Raw genomic sequence first — 16,080 nt, forward strand, 5'->3', positions numbered from 1 at the left:
TTACCTCAGAACTTTCAACTAAAAACATTGGGGGACCGTATCTACATACACCATCAACCCTTCCTCAAAATGCTGACTTCTGTTAACCATACCTGAGGTGTCTAACGCAGAAGAGGCTGGATAGCTGACTTAGGCTGTGAACCTCATGGGTGGAAATAAGCCTCAATGCAAGGCAGCACTGCGACAGCAAAGTCCCACTTGTATACGCATCTGTAGGTCTCATTTCCAAAGTGAGTTATGCTAAAACTTTCAAAGCCACTTAAATCTTGTTAGATCTTTTGTAAGCTGTGAGTTAGGTTTACAAATAAAAGACACGTTCAAAAAAAAAAAAAGGAAAAGAGACACATCTATTATTTTGACAGCAGACAATAAACAAATAAATAGCATGCTAAAACGGTGAGGATAAACTAAAGCATGTGAGGTTGCAGACGGATAGCTGGGACGCTGTGACAAGGTGCCAAGACCCCTGAGAGGACAGGACACACACTGCAGTAGCCAAGGGCAGCAAGAGCAGCCCAGCCCCCCTTACCCCTGCACGTCCTCGCTGTTTTCCAGCTTTCCCTGGGGCTGGGGGGACATTTCTCCTGGCAGGCATCCCGCCGCCCCCCCGAAGCTCCCGCCAGGAGGTGCCTCGGGGGCGGCACTGCCCTGACTGCCGCCCCTGAGCATCACCCGCCAGCAGGCAGCACGAAAGCAGCTTTCCCAAGGAAGCACCGGAGCCCCCCGAGGGGCTCCACCTGCCCCGGGCAGCGCGTCCGGGGCCGCGCACTCACCGCGCCGCGCTCGAAGTCGTTGTAGAAGGGCTTGTCCAGGAGGTGCCTCTCGCTGCAGCCCGCCGTGCCCTCCAGGCTCAGGTACACGTAGTCGTCCGTGCCCGCGAACCACTGGCTGCCCGTGGCCACCGTGACGGTGTAGGACGGCATGGTCCCGCCGAGCCCAGCCGAGCCGAGCCGAGCCCAGCCGCCTCCTGCCCGCTCCCCGCTCAGCGCCGCCTCCTCCCCGCAGCCCGGCCCGGCTCTGCCCTGCCCGCCCCCCCGGCCCCGCTCCGGGGGGGGACACGGGGACACGTTCCTCGCCCTCTGGCCCTCGCTGCGCGCACCCAAAAGCCGCAGGTCCCCGCAGGGCACCCTGCTCTCGGCTCCCGGCAGCCGTGCGCTGGTAGGCGTTGTGCAAGGAACTCCTCGGTCTTGTCAAAATCCCTCTTGTCCCGGCACAGCTGCCTATCAGCGCACCAGGGCTGTACACACACGCACCCCCACACCACTTCCACGGTAAAAATCCCGTAATTCCTCAGTCTGCACCCTGCCTATAGCGAGCACCAAATTTCTGCTACAATTAAGATGCTAACATTAGGACGAGTGGAGCTGTCTGATGCTGTACACTTGGCCCTTAGGCACCAAAACCTTCGAAGCTATTCTCCTGTGTTTTCACCCAAAACCACATGCTGTAACCCAGCCGCCCGATGCCCTGCCGAAAGGAGCCAGGCTGGGCTTTTGCAAATCCCAGTGTCCTGCCTCCTTTGCTCTGTGGTCAAACCAAGCACCTTGCTTCATCGCTGCCAGCCAGGTTTCTCTGCTGCTGTGAATTTCTGTGGCAGGCAAGCAGAGCAAGATCAATTAAAATCAGCTAAGGAGTGATAAATTAAAATCAGCTTTGCTCATGGCACACTTGCACCTCAGCTGCTGTGCTCACACGCATTAACCCACTCCTCACAGCCTGAGGCACTCATTATCAGCCCCCAGCCGTCACATACAGATGACAGAAGTGACAGACATCAGCAGTTTGAAGTTAGCCCTGGCTCTGCCTGCTTCTGGTCTGGCAAGTCTGGCTGCAAAGTGCCTCGTGCCCCCCTCCAGCAAGGACAGGGAGCTGCGGCAGCTTGGGCTGCTGGGCACCACTGCAGATACACTTACTGAGACTCTGCTTCAGCTTCTAAAACTGGAGCTATCCACGTAGGCTGTGTCTTGCTTGCTTGCTTACCCACTGTAGTCAGTGGTGGCCACAGAGCATTGTGGACAGCCTGCAATGCCCTGTTCTTCCATCTAGGAAGTGTGACGGCACTGGGCTAAGCTCCAAATGAGTTGGAGGTCTCCTACATCTCTTCTGTACAGAGAGACTCAGCCACTTGCTATACTGTGACGCCATCAGATATCAAGGCTCTCCCACACTGAGAGTATGTACTTACATGTAGGCACAAAAAAAATCACTGTGCCTTCCTTGGCTATATGGAATTGCTCAGCGTGAGTCTCTCGTCTGCTGCTGCTTTTTAAATAGCACCCAGAAGTGCAACATTGGCAATGGTCACATCGCACACCCAAGGTAGCTGCAGAACCCCAGCCCAGAGCTCTGATCTCTCCTCCCGAGGTTTAATCAGCAAGGGATCCTTCCCGCTACACCGTGATCCCTTCAGACGACGCTGTGACCCCATGAAAGTGCACCACAAACTCCTAAGTCTTTCCTTGCTTTTGATTTTCCCTTCATAACAGATTTCAAAGAAATCACACATCATTTTTTGCACAGGTGCTAACAGTACTGAAGTTCTTAAATTTAGGCTGACAGACAGCTTTCACTCAGAGTTACCTGAAAACCTTTTCACACGTCGGTGCCTCAGAACCCGCTTTTGTCAGACACGAGGCCACCTTCTGGGCACCTTTGGTTTTGCTGCAAATACAGAGCAAAGCGTTGTCCAAACCTTGTTTGGTGGGTTTCCACGTTTCTTTGCATTTCAGTTCCCAAGCAGCGTTTGAACCCATCCCATTCCCCTGGGTGTTAGGTTTTGTTTTCAGACTATTCTGGCTTCTTCTGCACAGATATGCCTGGGGAGTCTCCCTACAGTGCTGCAACTTCCCTTATCAACACAGTAAAGAAAATACTTGATAAGCTTGGTCCTGTACCTGAAATCCATAGGAGCGCGTTGTTCTCTCCCTCCAGCCCCTTCACAACTCACTCTTTTTAGTCTTTTAGAACCTTTCAATTTTATCTCGATTTCCACCTGCAATGATTTATTGATGATAGCGTTTACTATTGGTAGAATTGCACATGCTTCATATCAAGATCCTGCCAAACAAACTAGATCATTTTCCTGCGTGCAAAGAGCAAAACCAGCCCTTTTATCAAGTGACTACCTTATTTCACCCCTGAGGAGACCACACCATATGAGACCCCTGCATGGTTCTCTTTTGCGTTTTATCCGATGGTTGCTTGACATTGGACAAGGAAACCATACTTGGAAAAGGCAGTTGGATCACCTGGCTGCATCCAAGGTGAGTGTCCTAAAGACGAGGACAAGGGATGAGCGAGCCTGCTGCTCAGGCACGCAGACAGAGGCAGCCTGCTTTCCTCTGGCCAGGCCTGGGATGTGCTGCCTCTGCCTGGTAGCCTTGTTCCTGCAGTAGGGGAAAACACCCAGAATGGTGAAATAAAACTCCCTGCCCCTTTTTGGAAGCAGGGCACGAGCCCGCTGCAGGGACAGGAGGGTTATTCATGGGTCCTGTTCCTCTAAGTACTGCTCAGATTCACTGTGTCGAACTTTCCAGCAGAAGGCAGTTGCTGCCCCTCTCAATCTCCTTGCAATGCCAATGAGAAACAGGGTTGTACTGTGAAGATGTCACATCTCTTATAGCTCCCCTGAGGCTACAGATAATTTGGATCAGCAGATGGCTCCTGAAGTATGCTAATAAAGGGCTGGGGATGGGGAGGAATGATGCAACATGGTAATTACCAAATGATGGAGGTGATCAGCAGAGCCTGCAGAAATTTACAAGCTACATAAGTAATCTAGGGGGCATTGGCTTAGTAGCTGAGAACACACGGGTGCTAAATCTGCACTGCTCCACCAGACCAGAAAGCAGCAGCTCCTTGTTCGCAGGCCTGCTTCTGTCCCAGCTCAGAGGGGCCAGAAATCAACTCTAAGAGAGCAATGCTCAGCACAGGGTGTCCTTGCTCTGCTATCCAGGTGGTGGCGACGCTGACACCAGTTGAGTCCATCACAAACCCGAAGCAGGGTTGCTATACCAACGCTTACCACAATATCCTTAAACAGTCTGTGTATCCTTAAACACCCGAAATCTGCAAATCCTCCCGCTGCCCCTGCAGATGTAGCCGTGCTGCTCTGGCATTTTGCAAGAAGAGAGAAGAAAGGAGGCAGACAGACAAGGAATGCAGCAGCATTTGGGGCCACCCTTTTGGGATCTGAGAATCACAAAACTGGAATAGCAGTGGGGGACTGAAGTCTGGTGCAAATGTCCCAAGCCCTGGTGACAGTCCCAATAGAGGCACGTGCAATATCAGCTCTAATTTGAAGGCAAGCAGGTCCAAATTCATCCCTCAAATAAAACCTTTGACTTCTGCCTCCACTTTGGCCCAGTGCTACCAGAAAGCTCAACAGTTGGATTTAATTTTCATGAGAAAGTGCTCTGTTGGGATAAAATTAACCATCATCTTGCTGGCAGGAGAATGACTTAGGTAATTCTGTGGTCCTGGAAAAAAAAATCAATCCTCCTGTAACAGCACTTTCAAGACGAAGAAGTAAAGCATGAGAACAAGACAAGTGGCAAGACAGACTCCAGAAAGACCTCTGTTCATCCTCAGGAAGGAAGCAATGGTACTTTATTAGTTAATTTAGGATGCAGAGGGGTAAAAAGCCCATATGAAGTACTACATATGTTGCCTAAAACAGCTGTTTTCTTAGTTGGAATCAAGCCTTCAGTCAGAGACATTTCCTATTCTCTCCAAACCACAAGGATAACCATTTCCCTTGACAAAGGAACATGGTGTCCCCAGCACCAGACCCTACAGCTCTAATAGTGATGAATTCTCCTAAGCTTGCATGGTCTGCCCTATTTGCAGGTGGCCTTTGAGGAAGAGAGCATCAGAGCAAATCAGCACACCAACAGGCTCCCAGCAAAAATGGTTGGGAGGTTAATTTTAGTGAAGTCTAAAAATGTTAGGAATTGCAAGCCAGATTCCTTGAAGTTTGGGGATTTAACAAGCACACCCTCAGTGGTGATCTCCCTCCTCTGCTCTGTGCAGCCTCGGGGTTGTTTTATTCAGTTACTTCAAACCCTCCTCTGATGTTAAAGCCTTCGAGACAACTTCATTCAGCCCCTTAACACTGCCAGCCAAGGTCTCCTCTCTATTTTCAGCTACCAATTCCTCTGTCACCAATCTTGCCTTTTCTCTAGAACACACTTTAAAGGAGTATTCTTAAAGTTTGCCATCACTCGACCCTTTCTGAGCAATATTACTTTTTCGATTATTCTATCCTGAGTAATGCACTGAACTTACTTCCTTTTCCTTTACCCAGGGCTCTATGATTTTTTATTTTTTATTTTTTTTTTAATTTTTAAAACCTTCCCTGCCTCCCTTCTGAATTACTTTCTCCTCTCTGTGTGGCCAGGATGATTTTTTTTAAAACCTCTGTTTCTTATTCTATGAGATATTTTTGCCTGATTTTCTGATATCATTCATCCATCCTAAGGCTGTGAAAAAGCATCCTCTTCTCACTGTCTGGATTGTGGTAACACCATACCCCATCAATCCCAAAACATCAGAGATCATCCTACACATCAGAGAAAGGATCCAAATACATGATTTACAGGAAAAACTGGGAAGGCAGGCTGACATTGAGCTTTATATGCACAGTGCCAGTTTTGAGTACTTCCAACAGTCATCCTTATGAATCACATGCTGATGTAATTTGGCTCCTCCTGACACAACCCTCTCTGCCTTACTTGGCCAAGAGGCGAGCTGAAGACTGAGAAAATAATGACATTGGTGAAAGAGGAAGGGCTGGAAGGAAGACAAAGGAAATTTGGGTTGCATGAATAGAATGAACGGGAAGGGCAAACACGCTATGATATGGGTAAACAGGCTGAGGATGGGGAAATCTGGACAGTGGCCCACAGGGCAGCTGTGGGGAGACGTGCTGGAGGACGTACAGTCCCTGCATGTTGGGCAGAACAGCAGGGCATGGCCCTTCTCCTGCTACTGGCTATACGTGTCCTGTGCCTGCAGCAGGCCTCAGCTCAGCCTCCCAGCCCGCTCTGCTGTGTTACCAGCCTCTCCAAGAGCTCACCTGCTTCCTCCTCAGACATTGTGGGCCCCAAACTCCTGGCCACAGCCACCACAGCTGTTTTCCCTCCCCTGGCTTCCTGACAAAACCCTTGCAGAGAGGTGATCTCCTCTCCAGCCAGGGCATCCTGTGAACCCCCTTTCTGCACCTCATCCCTCTGCTTCCCTCAGCCCTCTTTCCAAGGGGTCCCACCAGAGCAGGTTAGCAGGCACAAGTCTGGCTCTCAAGGCCCTTGGGGCTTGTTTTTTTGAGGAGCTGGGAGACAGCAGCTGCAGTCTCCATTTGACACCTCCACAGCCTCCAGAAGACACTCAGGTGGATCTTCCCAACCCCTGCTGCCGCCCTCCTGCCTCACACGGCCTCGCTCCGTCCTGGTGCAAGAGGCAGGTCACACCGATACTGCCCACCAGCTGACAGTAACTACTCACCACATGGCTTCAGCTCCTGAGGTCAGCTGAAAAGTTCAGTCACTGGAGGCACAGCTGTGCCACTGCTCTGCCCTGCCTTGGAGATGGGCACGCTTCACACGGTGACAGCAAGGATCTCAGATCAAAGCGAGGTTTGCAAGAGGGAAGAAGTCATTTTGTAATTAATTTGAGGTGTCTGACCCCAAGATGAAGAACACTTTTAAACCAGAGTCCAAACAGCTCTACAGGCTCTGCTCCTTAGAAAAGCCCATCAGCTTTTCAGCCCAGAGACTGTCAATCAAACGGCAGGCCCTGTATCTTACTTACCATATCTCCAGCAAGGTATTTTTGTATATAAGACTTACTGGTGCATTTCAGTAAGCTTTATACAAATAGTTTCATGTACCATAACCAGACTTGCTTCACTAAGGAATACAGGACATAGACACTTTTTTTTTTTTTTTTCCATGCAAAGCAAACAAACAAACAAAAAACTCCTCTGCAGTATTAAGGTGCCCTCCCATTTCTTACCTTAAATAAAATTCAAAACTTATCCTTCTTTTTAAGGGGTGATTAACTAAGAGTCTCTTTGAGACCCCCATGTCTGTTACTGACAATTTTCCAGATCTTATTTCCTCTTTGGCATTTACGCTTTTGTTACAAGCTGTCTCACAGTGGCGCAGATAGCAGTTTTCCTTGATCTACCGGTGCTAGAAACCTATTCTAGAAAAACTGCTGAAGACTTCGTGTCTGAGGCGTGGTCTTGCAATGAAAGGACATATAGCACTGCAGTTGTGCTTCATGCAATAAAAGGCTATTGCAGTTGTCCACCACTCCATGCTTACGCAAACTTATTTTCTTCTTAGACATGAATCAGTGTAATGAGCATCATCTGTTCAGCACCAATGCACGTGAGAATGCCGACATCAGACATCAAGCACTCATAGCAACACTCAGCGTTGACTCAAGAAGCTCCACAGATTTTACTGCCCACAGGAATCCTCTCTCCACCTCCTGCATGGCACAAGCCAGAAAACTCTTCCCACAATTCCTGCGCCTGACCCCAAAGCACCTATACAAAGTTTTATCTTCTCACTACAATGAAGGGGTCACCCACTTATTCTGATGATTAACTAACCTTTTATGATCCACAACATCATACATCACATTGTCATGGATCCTAACTGCGTGTTGGCCTCCTACGCTGAAGAGCTATGAGGTCCTGGGTTCACTCTGGTGAAATTAACTCACTTTTTTTGATCATCTCACTACAGGGAAGCTCAACTTTTCTCCAGGCTGGGCCGCTAATGCTGTTTGAAACAAAACGGATACTATGCTGATTTTGTTTTGTTCTGTTTCTTTTTTTTTTTTATAGAAACACTTTATTGTTGCAGTCAATAACCCTGTGTATCACACAACAATAACCAATTACAGTTTAAGAAACTAAAAATAATTCTGCAAGTGTCAATACTGAGAAAATGAACATACATGAGAGGATACAAAACTATACATTTAAGTTACTAGAAATTTACTAACTAAAAAATTCTGCAGAACTGTGAAGTGTCTTGTATAAACTATACAACACATGCCAGTGTAAAGTTGTTTAATGTTATACAATTACCTATCTACAAATGTTTTACCTAAGTACAAGATCAGCTGCAATTTTTAAACAGTTATCTTCTATACAAAGACAAGTGCTTTCCGTACTTCATTGGAATATACAGACACTGCAATATCTCAAAACTAGAAAATAATCACAAAAAAGGTCCTGTTTAGAAGTTTTCTTTGCATATCTAATATAATGCTGTGAAAATCCAGCCAGCAATATCCTTGCTTTTGTATTTGCCCTGTTTCACCCATATTTGAGAGGGACCCAACCAGAAACACAGACCTCCCTTTCATTGCTGGCCACAACCTCCACAGCAGACTACACTGGAAATCTGTATCTTAACACGCCTCAGCTTTAGGCGATCCGAGTCCCAGTTTGTAATAGATACTTACCCAGCCAAGCACAGGGCAGAAGGAATCTGCTCCTGATACAGCACCAGCACAAGTAGGCTGGATGCCCTGATCAGTACAGGGGACACAGTAGAAGGGCTGGACAGGGAGTTACTATTGATTCCCAGGACTTCTCAGGCTGTGGGACAGAGGCCCAGCACTTGTCTAGCTCCTTGCAGGCTTGGTGTAACCTCTGTTGAATCCCTCCTGCTGAAGCAAAGCCAACCTCAATGACATTCACCAGGTAATGGTGCCAGGACTGGCCACATCTTCAGAGCCCAGGGAAACATTTTAAACACTGACCCCCTCCCCAGAATACTGGATTACAACTGAAGAAAGTCCTGAGAAATCATAGGAATGAATTTAACATCTCATGATGTCATAAAGTGAAGCAATCTTCTGCAGCATATGCCTGTATTTCTAACATAATGCATGTTCATGACCTGGCAGATGCACTGAACACGACGTAGCAGGGAGATTTCCTTGGCATAGCCAGTGATTTTTTGGACAGGACTTAATAGTCAATAGCATGGGAGTCTGGTCAGATGTCTAAGCCATATCAGTAAAGGCTCTGGCAATTTAGTGAAGGGGCTGTGGTAGATGGTGTTAAGCCTTTACTCCCTCCTATTTAAATCTCATCTCAGGGAAGTCACAGGTAATCTGAACTAATGTTGGGGAAAGGACAAGGACCAGAAAAGACTTTGTCATTTCAAAAGCTGCCAAAAGGAAGTTTTGGAATGCCTGGTGTGATGGGGGTGTGATTGTTTCCCTTACCAACATCCGGGCAGAAAGGACGGTGCTCACCTGAGCTAGCATCAGTGCCTCACAGCTAGAAGCTGAAAACAAGTCAACAATCTCCTTAAGGAGAAAGAAAGAAAAAGCACCACTCAGCCTTCTTATACCACTTGATAGCACCATGCAGAAGCAGAGAACTGCAGCTCCAGAAGCCCCCTGTTAACATCAGGCAAGAATTAGCACAAGTGTGATTGGCAGAAACAAAAAATCCTGACAGATGGATCTCTTCTGGTTCAAACCAGCCCAAACCAGCCCCTACTGGTTTAAGCAATCCTCAGTAGCATAGAGGATTAAATACTATGCCTTTCTTTCAGAAAAAAAGCTACTGCGGAAAGGGAACGGTAAGCAGCAACACTGGCTAAAACAATTTTATCTGCAATTATTTTTCTCCAGATGATTTTACTGGGGATGGTTTTTCTTCCCAAGTTGAAGATACATAGGGTTACAGCAAAAACAAACAAACAAAACAAAACAAAACTTCAGCATCCTGAATACACTGAACACCAACTGGCATATGTTGCATGGAGCTTCCAAAACGCCAAATGAGATTTCACAATGCTTCACCAAGAATCATTTATGACAGTGATTGAAACAGGACCAGCATTTTACAGTATGCCATACTGGTGCTTGTCAGAACATCAGTCAGACACTTTTGCCTCAGATGTGAGCTGGAGCACACACAGGTTTCATACCAGAACTTGTCCATTTTCATTTCCCCTACTGGCCACAGATCAGATGAGAACACACACAGCATCAGTCTGCAGCTGATTCTGTGCATCTTGCAGACATGAAAGCCATGTGCACTTGGGCATTTCAGAAGAAAATGATGAAGGTGTGTAAGACGTGATTAACCCACCTGAGTTTATCCAGTAAACCTTTTCACAGAACAAAAAACAAACCAAACCAAGACTGTTATCTATCTGGGTTTTCAGAGCAGGATCATCCACAGCAGAGTTCGGGAAAGGGTCCAAGTAATTGCACTTTAAAATATGGCAGGTGTAGGCAACAAACTCTACATGCACATGGCCATGAAGATTGCTGCCCAGGCACTGGCAGGGCTTGTCTGCCTTTATCACATAAGCATGGGACATCCTGACACCTCGCACAGTATGCAAACCCATGTCAGTGCAGCTTTGCTAGAACTGTCTAGAAGTCTGTATATTTTAAAACATCAAGAACAAAATACTGTGTTGTTCATGAAGATCACAGCCAGTAAACTTCAAGCGTGAGATCATACAGAGGCACACACACACACTTCTAACAGCTCTTAGTGTGTGTTCTCTTACCATAGACCCCTCTCAGGCATTTTTTTTTAAAGATTAATTTAGAAATAAATTAATATTACATTTTAAGAAAAAAATCACTGATCTCTTATTCTTTGGGATATGTTAATGCAACTAATTTTAATATGAAAAGATTATGCCCAATGAAAGTTGTACTTGAAAAGGACAAAGTAAAACCTGAACTGGACCTCAGGATTTAATTCAGTATCTCAATAAGCAAACAGAAGCTTTTACCTAACTGAGAAGTCCAGGCAACTCCTAATAACACCAGTCAGAAAATTATCATTGACTTTACAGAGATTTAGACCGGGCTCTGGTAGAGAAAGTTAGCTTTCAGATGTAGAAGCCTCATGTGCTGAGTTTTAGCTGGGCTTCAGGCCTGCCCCAGTCACACTGATGTGAGACTTTGGTTAAATGACTTGAAGATGGACAGTGGTTCAGTGAAGCAGAACGGTCAAGTAAGTGGGTAAGTCTGTCTAAAGCTCTGCAAACAGATTTTAACACTGTCCCTCTTTTCATTAAAGCTGACTGATTAAGAAGTCCCAAATTCAAAGCAATAGCCAAAGCAATTCTCTGACCATGTAATTTATCACATCAGGACTAAAACCATTTTTAAACTCATACACTTTGTGCAATATTTACTTCCTCAACTTTGAACTTAGTACCTCCTCTCACAATGCCAAATTCTCGGGTAATTCACACATGACACAGCACTAAAGAAGGAAAACCAATTTCAGCTGTATTGACTAAGTATCTTTTTTCCATAACAGCTCACGTTTTTACCAATATACTAACAAAACCTTAACCAATGGTTTGGAATGAAAGTTACATCAGGTATATAAGTGCAGGTCCGTTGATGACCTAACCTGTTTTAAAAAAAAAAAAAGCAAAACCAATCCCCAGAGCATTGAAACCATTACGCATTGAAAACAAACACTGTACACACCCACTACTCCCCAAACACAAGTCACAAGTGCAACATCCTTTGAAAAAAAAAATTGTTCCTCAAAGGAAACCCAAAGAGGCAGTTTTTTAGTGTTATGTTTAGTAAGATAATGTGTGCATGTGTTAGAAATCACAGGTTGGAATTTTAATTTTTTTTTTAAATAAGGCAAGAGGTTTACGTTTCAGTAGAATGAGTGGGGTAGAGAATGAAGAAATGTTCTGAAAATGACACATTCTTTCAAGTTTCATTCACATTGGACATACATATTACAAAATAAAGATTTTTAAAAGTGCTATATGCTTTATGAGTCTCATCACAATATGCAAAGCATAATTTTACACCTGCTGCCTAAGACAAAATGTTAGTGGCAGTGTTAGCAGTAGATTAGACTCTAGCTTTCTCATTTCCCTCAGTGTCTGGGACAGCCTCCTTCATCCTGTTTAGAAAAAAACCACAAGACAGGAAAAAAAAAGACAACAACCAACACTCTATACATCTTCCAGAATCATTTAGAGTCATCTTCTAAAGTAACAGACTCCATGAAGTTGATGACAGTTCACTAGTGGCTTGCTTAATACCACAACCAAGGCTCATTCTACTCAGTAACCTGTGGCTCTTTGATCAGCCCAGTACGTGAGACGAAATGTTGAGAGGTATGCAACCATGATAACGCTGATGGATACGCCAAAGGGATTTAAAAAAATTCCCACAAAACGCAAATGTAAAAAACTTCATCTGCCAGCCCTCGGCTGTTAGCCAATTTTAAAAAGGTAGAGCAGTTTGCAGTAAACAATGATATTTTAAATCTTCAAGGACATACAGAAACACCCCTCCCACCCAGCAGTCAGACGTGAAGGATTTCTGCAGCACAGTCTTCTGGCTCTGTGTAATGTGAAGAGTTTGTATCTGAATGGTGAACCCCAAGCATTTCTTTACTTTCAAAGTTTGGCTCCATTAGTGCAGGTTTTTCAAAAATATTCTTTTTGCTAGTTTCCGGACAGTTTTGTACATATATTACTCGGTTATAAGCTTTAAGTCTCTTCCATAGCTGTACGTACACTTTGCATTGTACATACATGAACAGAAGTCCTCCAGTGAAACCAATAGCCACAACCACCAACTTAGTCCAAAATGGCCATTCTAGAATCCCTGGAAGAAAGGAAAAAAAAAAAGGAATAAATAAAAAGGACCAGGTCAATATTGGGTAGACGACATTGCATCTCTCAAAAACATTCCTTAAGGAGACTGTCACAGAGTTCCTATTTTGCCTTTTTTTTGTTGTTTTGTTTTGCCTTTTTTCTCCCTTTAAGTTAAAGGCATGCAGGCTTCTAAGCTTGTTGAGTTCACATAACATGTTTATTTTCACCCACCAGAGGAAAAAAAGAAAAACAACAACAGAACAATTAATCCTCTGTGACTGAGCTCTTGTACAGCACTATCAAGGCAACAGCCAGTAATAACTTCAGGTCCTTTTACACCTGTTTTTACAAGAAAATTGGAACAGATTATGAAAAGAATTCTATGACATGTTTTCCTCTTGATAGCAAGATACTCAGTGACTTAAGAAGTCTGTTCCACTGTCATCACACAGTATACAGTCATAGTTTTCGAACTCAAAATGGAACCACTGATACCATTTAGCTTGACGTGTTCTTTATGCAGAGCAGACAATTTTATCCTCATCAGACCCAGTAACTTCTAGTTGAACTACAGCATCTCTTCTGGTGCAAAATGGGAAGTGTTGAAGATACTGAAGCGTTCTAGCAAGCTTATCTGCCATATTAAGAACAACCACCTGCACTTTTCCTGAATTTGTCTGGCTTGAACACTCAGCCATTGGATCTTGTTACATCTCTATCACCTACTTTTAAATGAGAGATTACTTATTTTATACATCTTCTGCTTTTACAGGTCCTGCATACACTCAGTCTCTCTCCTCTTGAAAGATAAGCATCACAAGACGGATATGAAACCGTACTGAATCGCACACTTCCAGGTTTCTCACAGAATCAGCAGCAGCATAGCAAAATCACAGCCAAGTCTTCAACGTTTTTAACTGACATACAGGCCACTGTTCTTTTGGAAATGCATGGTAGTGTGGGAAGAAAGAAAATATTTTAGTCCCCAAACCCAAAGGGCACTGCAACATGACTACTGATGAAATCCCACCAGGGATTAATATCTGAACCTCTGATTCACAGGTGAGCTATCCGATGCTATCTGTGGGCAGCAATAGCATACGCCTGCCACTGTGCAGACATGAATTCATAAATGTATGCACACTCTCCACAGGCACCCCAGCTCCTCTGAGCACTCCCTGAGCACTCAGATTTAGAATCTAAATCAAGGGAGCAAAGAAAGCACTGTAACAAGTACTAAATACTCCACTATTCTTCCTAGTCATGTTCATCTAATATTTTTTTGTTTGTTTGTTTTTTTTACTAAAATAACCTGGAGACTATAAATCTTTGACAGCGTATGCTTTTCATTATTATATGGAAACCTTACATTGAAAGAACAACAATTTTCACCATACACAGAAAAGAGTGTTGGATAGAACAAAAACTACAAGCTTTCATTCAAAGCAGCTTCCTGACTGAAGCTATGAACAATCAAACTACAGCTAAAATGAAAAGTTACTGCAAAACAGTTCTGTTTGAAGTGTGATTCTGCTCGGAAGAGAATAACAGCTCTGTGGATTTGGAGGTTTATTGATGCTCAGCTACATCCACAGGTGATGCTCTTCAACCACAAGCTAAACATTCTCCAGCTGCTTATCAAGTTGGCATCCAATGCTCTGCAAGCCAGTACAGCTTACTTTGAAACGGCCACAATGGCTCCCAGCCTTGTTACACACCCTGTCCCTGCTATCCCCGCCTTCAGGGGGAGCTCAGCTGCCTGAGAAACCATTCTACAACAGATGGAAATCATGGCCCAGCACACCAAGGTAAATAAGATGTCAATTTGGTAAGTTTACATTCTGAAGAAAACCTATTCAAGAAGTTAAGATATCCTTGCAGTGGCGTGGCAACCTCTAGATGAATTGCAGTGTGTCTCATCTCAGTTGCATGAATTGGAGTCCTAAGAATCAACCTGAATTTCTTCTGCTTCATGTACAACCACTAATTACAATTTCTCCAGCTGAACATGTCTCTCACAGGAAACCTGTGCTAACCCATCTCACAGATGGCTGAACAGAAAGAATAATCCTGTTAGTTTGGCTCAAAGATATGGATTTAGGTTCCTCTTTCTTCTTCTCTTTTTTGAACTGTTCTCATTTTGCTCAGCTAAAGGTAGCCATAGCAGCAAACAAATGCTTACATCCCTATCTGCTCAGTAAGTGTTGCAGTTGAAAACTAAATTAGCTAAGCCAATGCAATTTTGTGTCTGCCACAGTGGATTGGTTCCCATATCTGTGCATTTCATAAGTGCAAAATAAATTGCTATGAAATAGACTTAAAAGCACCCACAGACAAATTTACACCAATTTAACTAAATCATTTAAAAACTGCTTTTAACCCAAGCCAACCCCAGGCTAAAGCTGCCTGGTCTAAGTAAAAGCAGTACCTGCACACTCATGTTTTGCACCCTCTCTGCATTCAGGATCAATAATTATTCCAAGGGAATAAGTGGGAAGATAATCAGGTAACATACCAGTAGTCTGTCCCTGTTTAATCTCTTCAGCAGTCCTGTCTATGAGGACATACAGAGACCACACAACACAGGTGATGGCAATGATATGGAATGTTACAGAGCACATGATCTTCCTCCTCTCGCTGGCTGTCATCTGTAACTTCTCCCACTGTCAAGAAATCCAGAAGCAGAGCAAAAGATTAAGTGTTTATCACAGTTAACAGAGAGTATAAAAACCAAACACTGATAAGAACAAAAACCAGACAGCAGACCAGTTTTAGAAGTCACACAACGACTGCCCTGACCACAACATGCGCGTGATGGCTGGCAGCTTGCTCTGCTGTGACAGGAACAATCGGTTCAGTCCGGGAACGTCAGGGCTCAGCTCTCACCCCGAGCCTCAGCACAAAGTCGTCGCACCCTGCCCACCCACACAGGCTCCAGCACAGAGGGATCCACAAGTAAGGCTGCTTCTTAGTGCGTTCATAACTGAGCAGCAGGCACCCACACTCAGAAATGAACATCTTGAAGGACAAAAGGGCTGCCTTGCTCAGGCAGGCATTCAATAACACACTGCAGTAAGAGTAGTACATGATCCAATCGTCCAGTACGTGTAAGATATCTCACTTTGTGCTGTTAGAGTCCCCCGGTGCACAGTCAAGGCTGTTTAGCTCTCAGCTCGAGGCTGTTTAGTTCTCACCTCCTACCTCTGGAGGCTTCATTCAATCTTCACGTATATTTAACGCTACTTACAGTAGCAACACCCATATTTTATTTTCAGTGTTTCAAGTGCACTTAAACACGTGCCCTAAGAATATACAGCAGAACTGGGATAACAGCTTTAGAAAGTGAGATTATGCATTAAGTTAAACCCCCAGACCTGCATCTTTCAGCAATGTCTTTACAGCCGCAATAGAAACCATAAAGTCAGGTCACTGACATTTA

At 44.8% G+C, this 16,080-nt stretch overlaps 2 protein-coding genes across 14 annotated transcripts in view; both read right to left on the reverse strand.

The window, feature by feature from the left end:
* Positions 1-1,759, reverse strand: part of ALOX5 (arachidonate 5-lipoxygenase) — a 31,161-nt gene extending 29,402 nt beyond the window's left edge. The window contains exon 1 of one of the 2 annotated variants that reach the window (XM_083843613.1): positions 774-1,759. In XM_083843613.1, the coding sequence (XP_083699739.1) occupies positions 774-923 (150 nt within the window). In that variant the 5' untranslated portion in view covers positions 924-1,759. Of the gene's footprint in view, positions 1-529; positions 709-773 lie in introns of those variants that run through there. The other variant, XM_083843614.1, reaches the window with a different exon arrangement.
* A 6,061-nt stretch (positions 1,760-7,820) lies between these two features.
* The window catches only part of MARCHF8 (membrane associated ring-CH-type finger 8), a 95,542-nt gene continuing 87,282 nt past the window's right edge, over positions 7,821-16,080 (reverse strand). For all 12 annotated transcript variants that reach the window (XM_083843618.1, XM_083843624.1, XM_083843615.1 and 9 more), the window contains 2 exons: positions 15,157-15,304; positions 7,821-12,651 (listed from right to left, as the gene is read on the reverse strand). In XM_083843618.1, coding sequence (XP_083699744.1) covers positions 12,347-12,651; positions 15,157-15,304 — 453 coding nt within the window. In that variant the 3' untranslated portion in view covers positions 7,821-12,346. The remainder of the gene's footprint in view (positions 12,652-15,156; positions 15,305-16,080) is intronic.

The sequence above is a fragment of the Anser anser genome, assembly GCF_964211835.1.
Source record: "Anser anser genome assembly, chromosome: 7".
NCBI lineage: Eukaryota > Metazoa > Chordata > Aves > Anseriformes > Anatidae > Anser > Anser anser.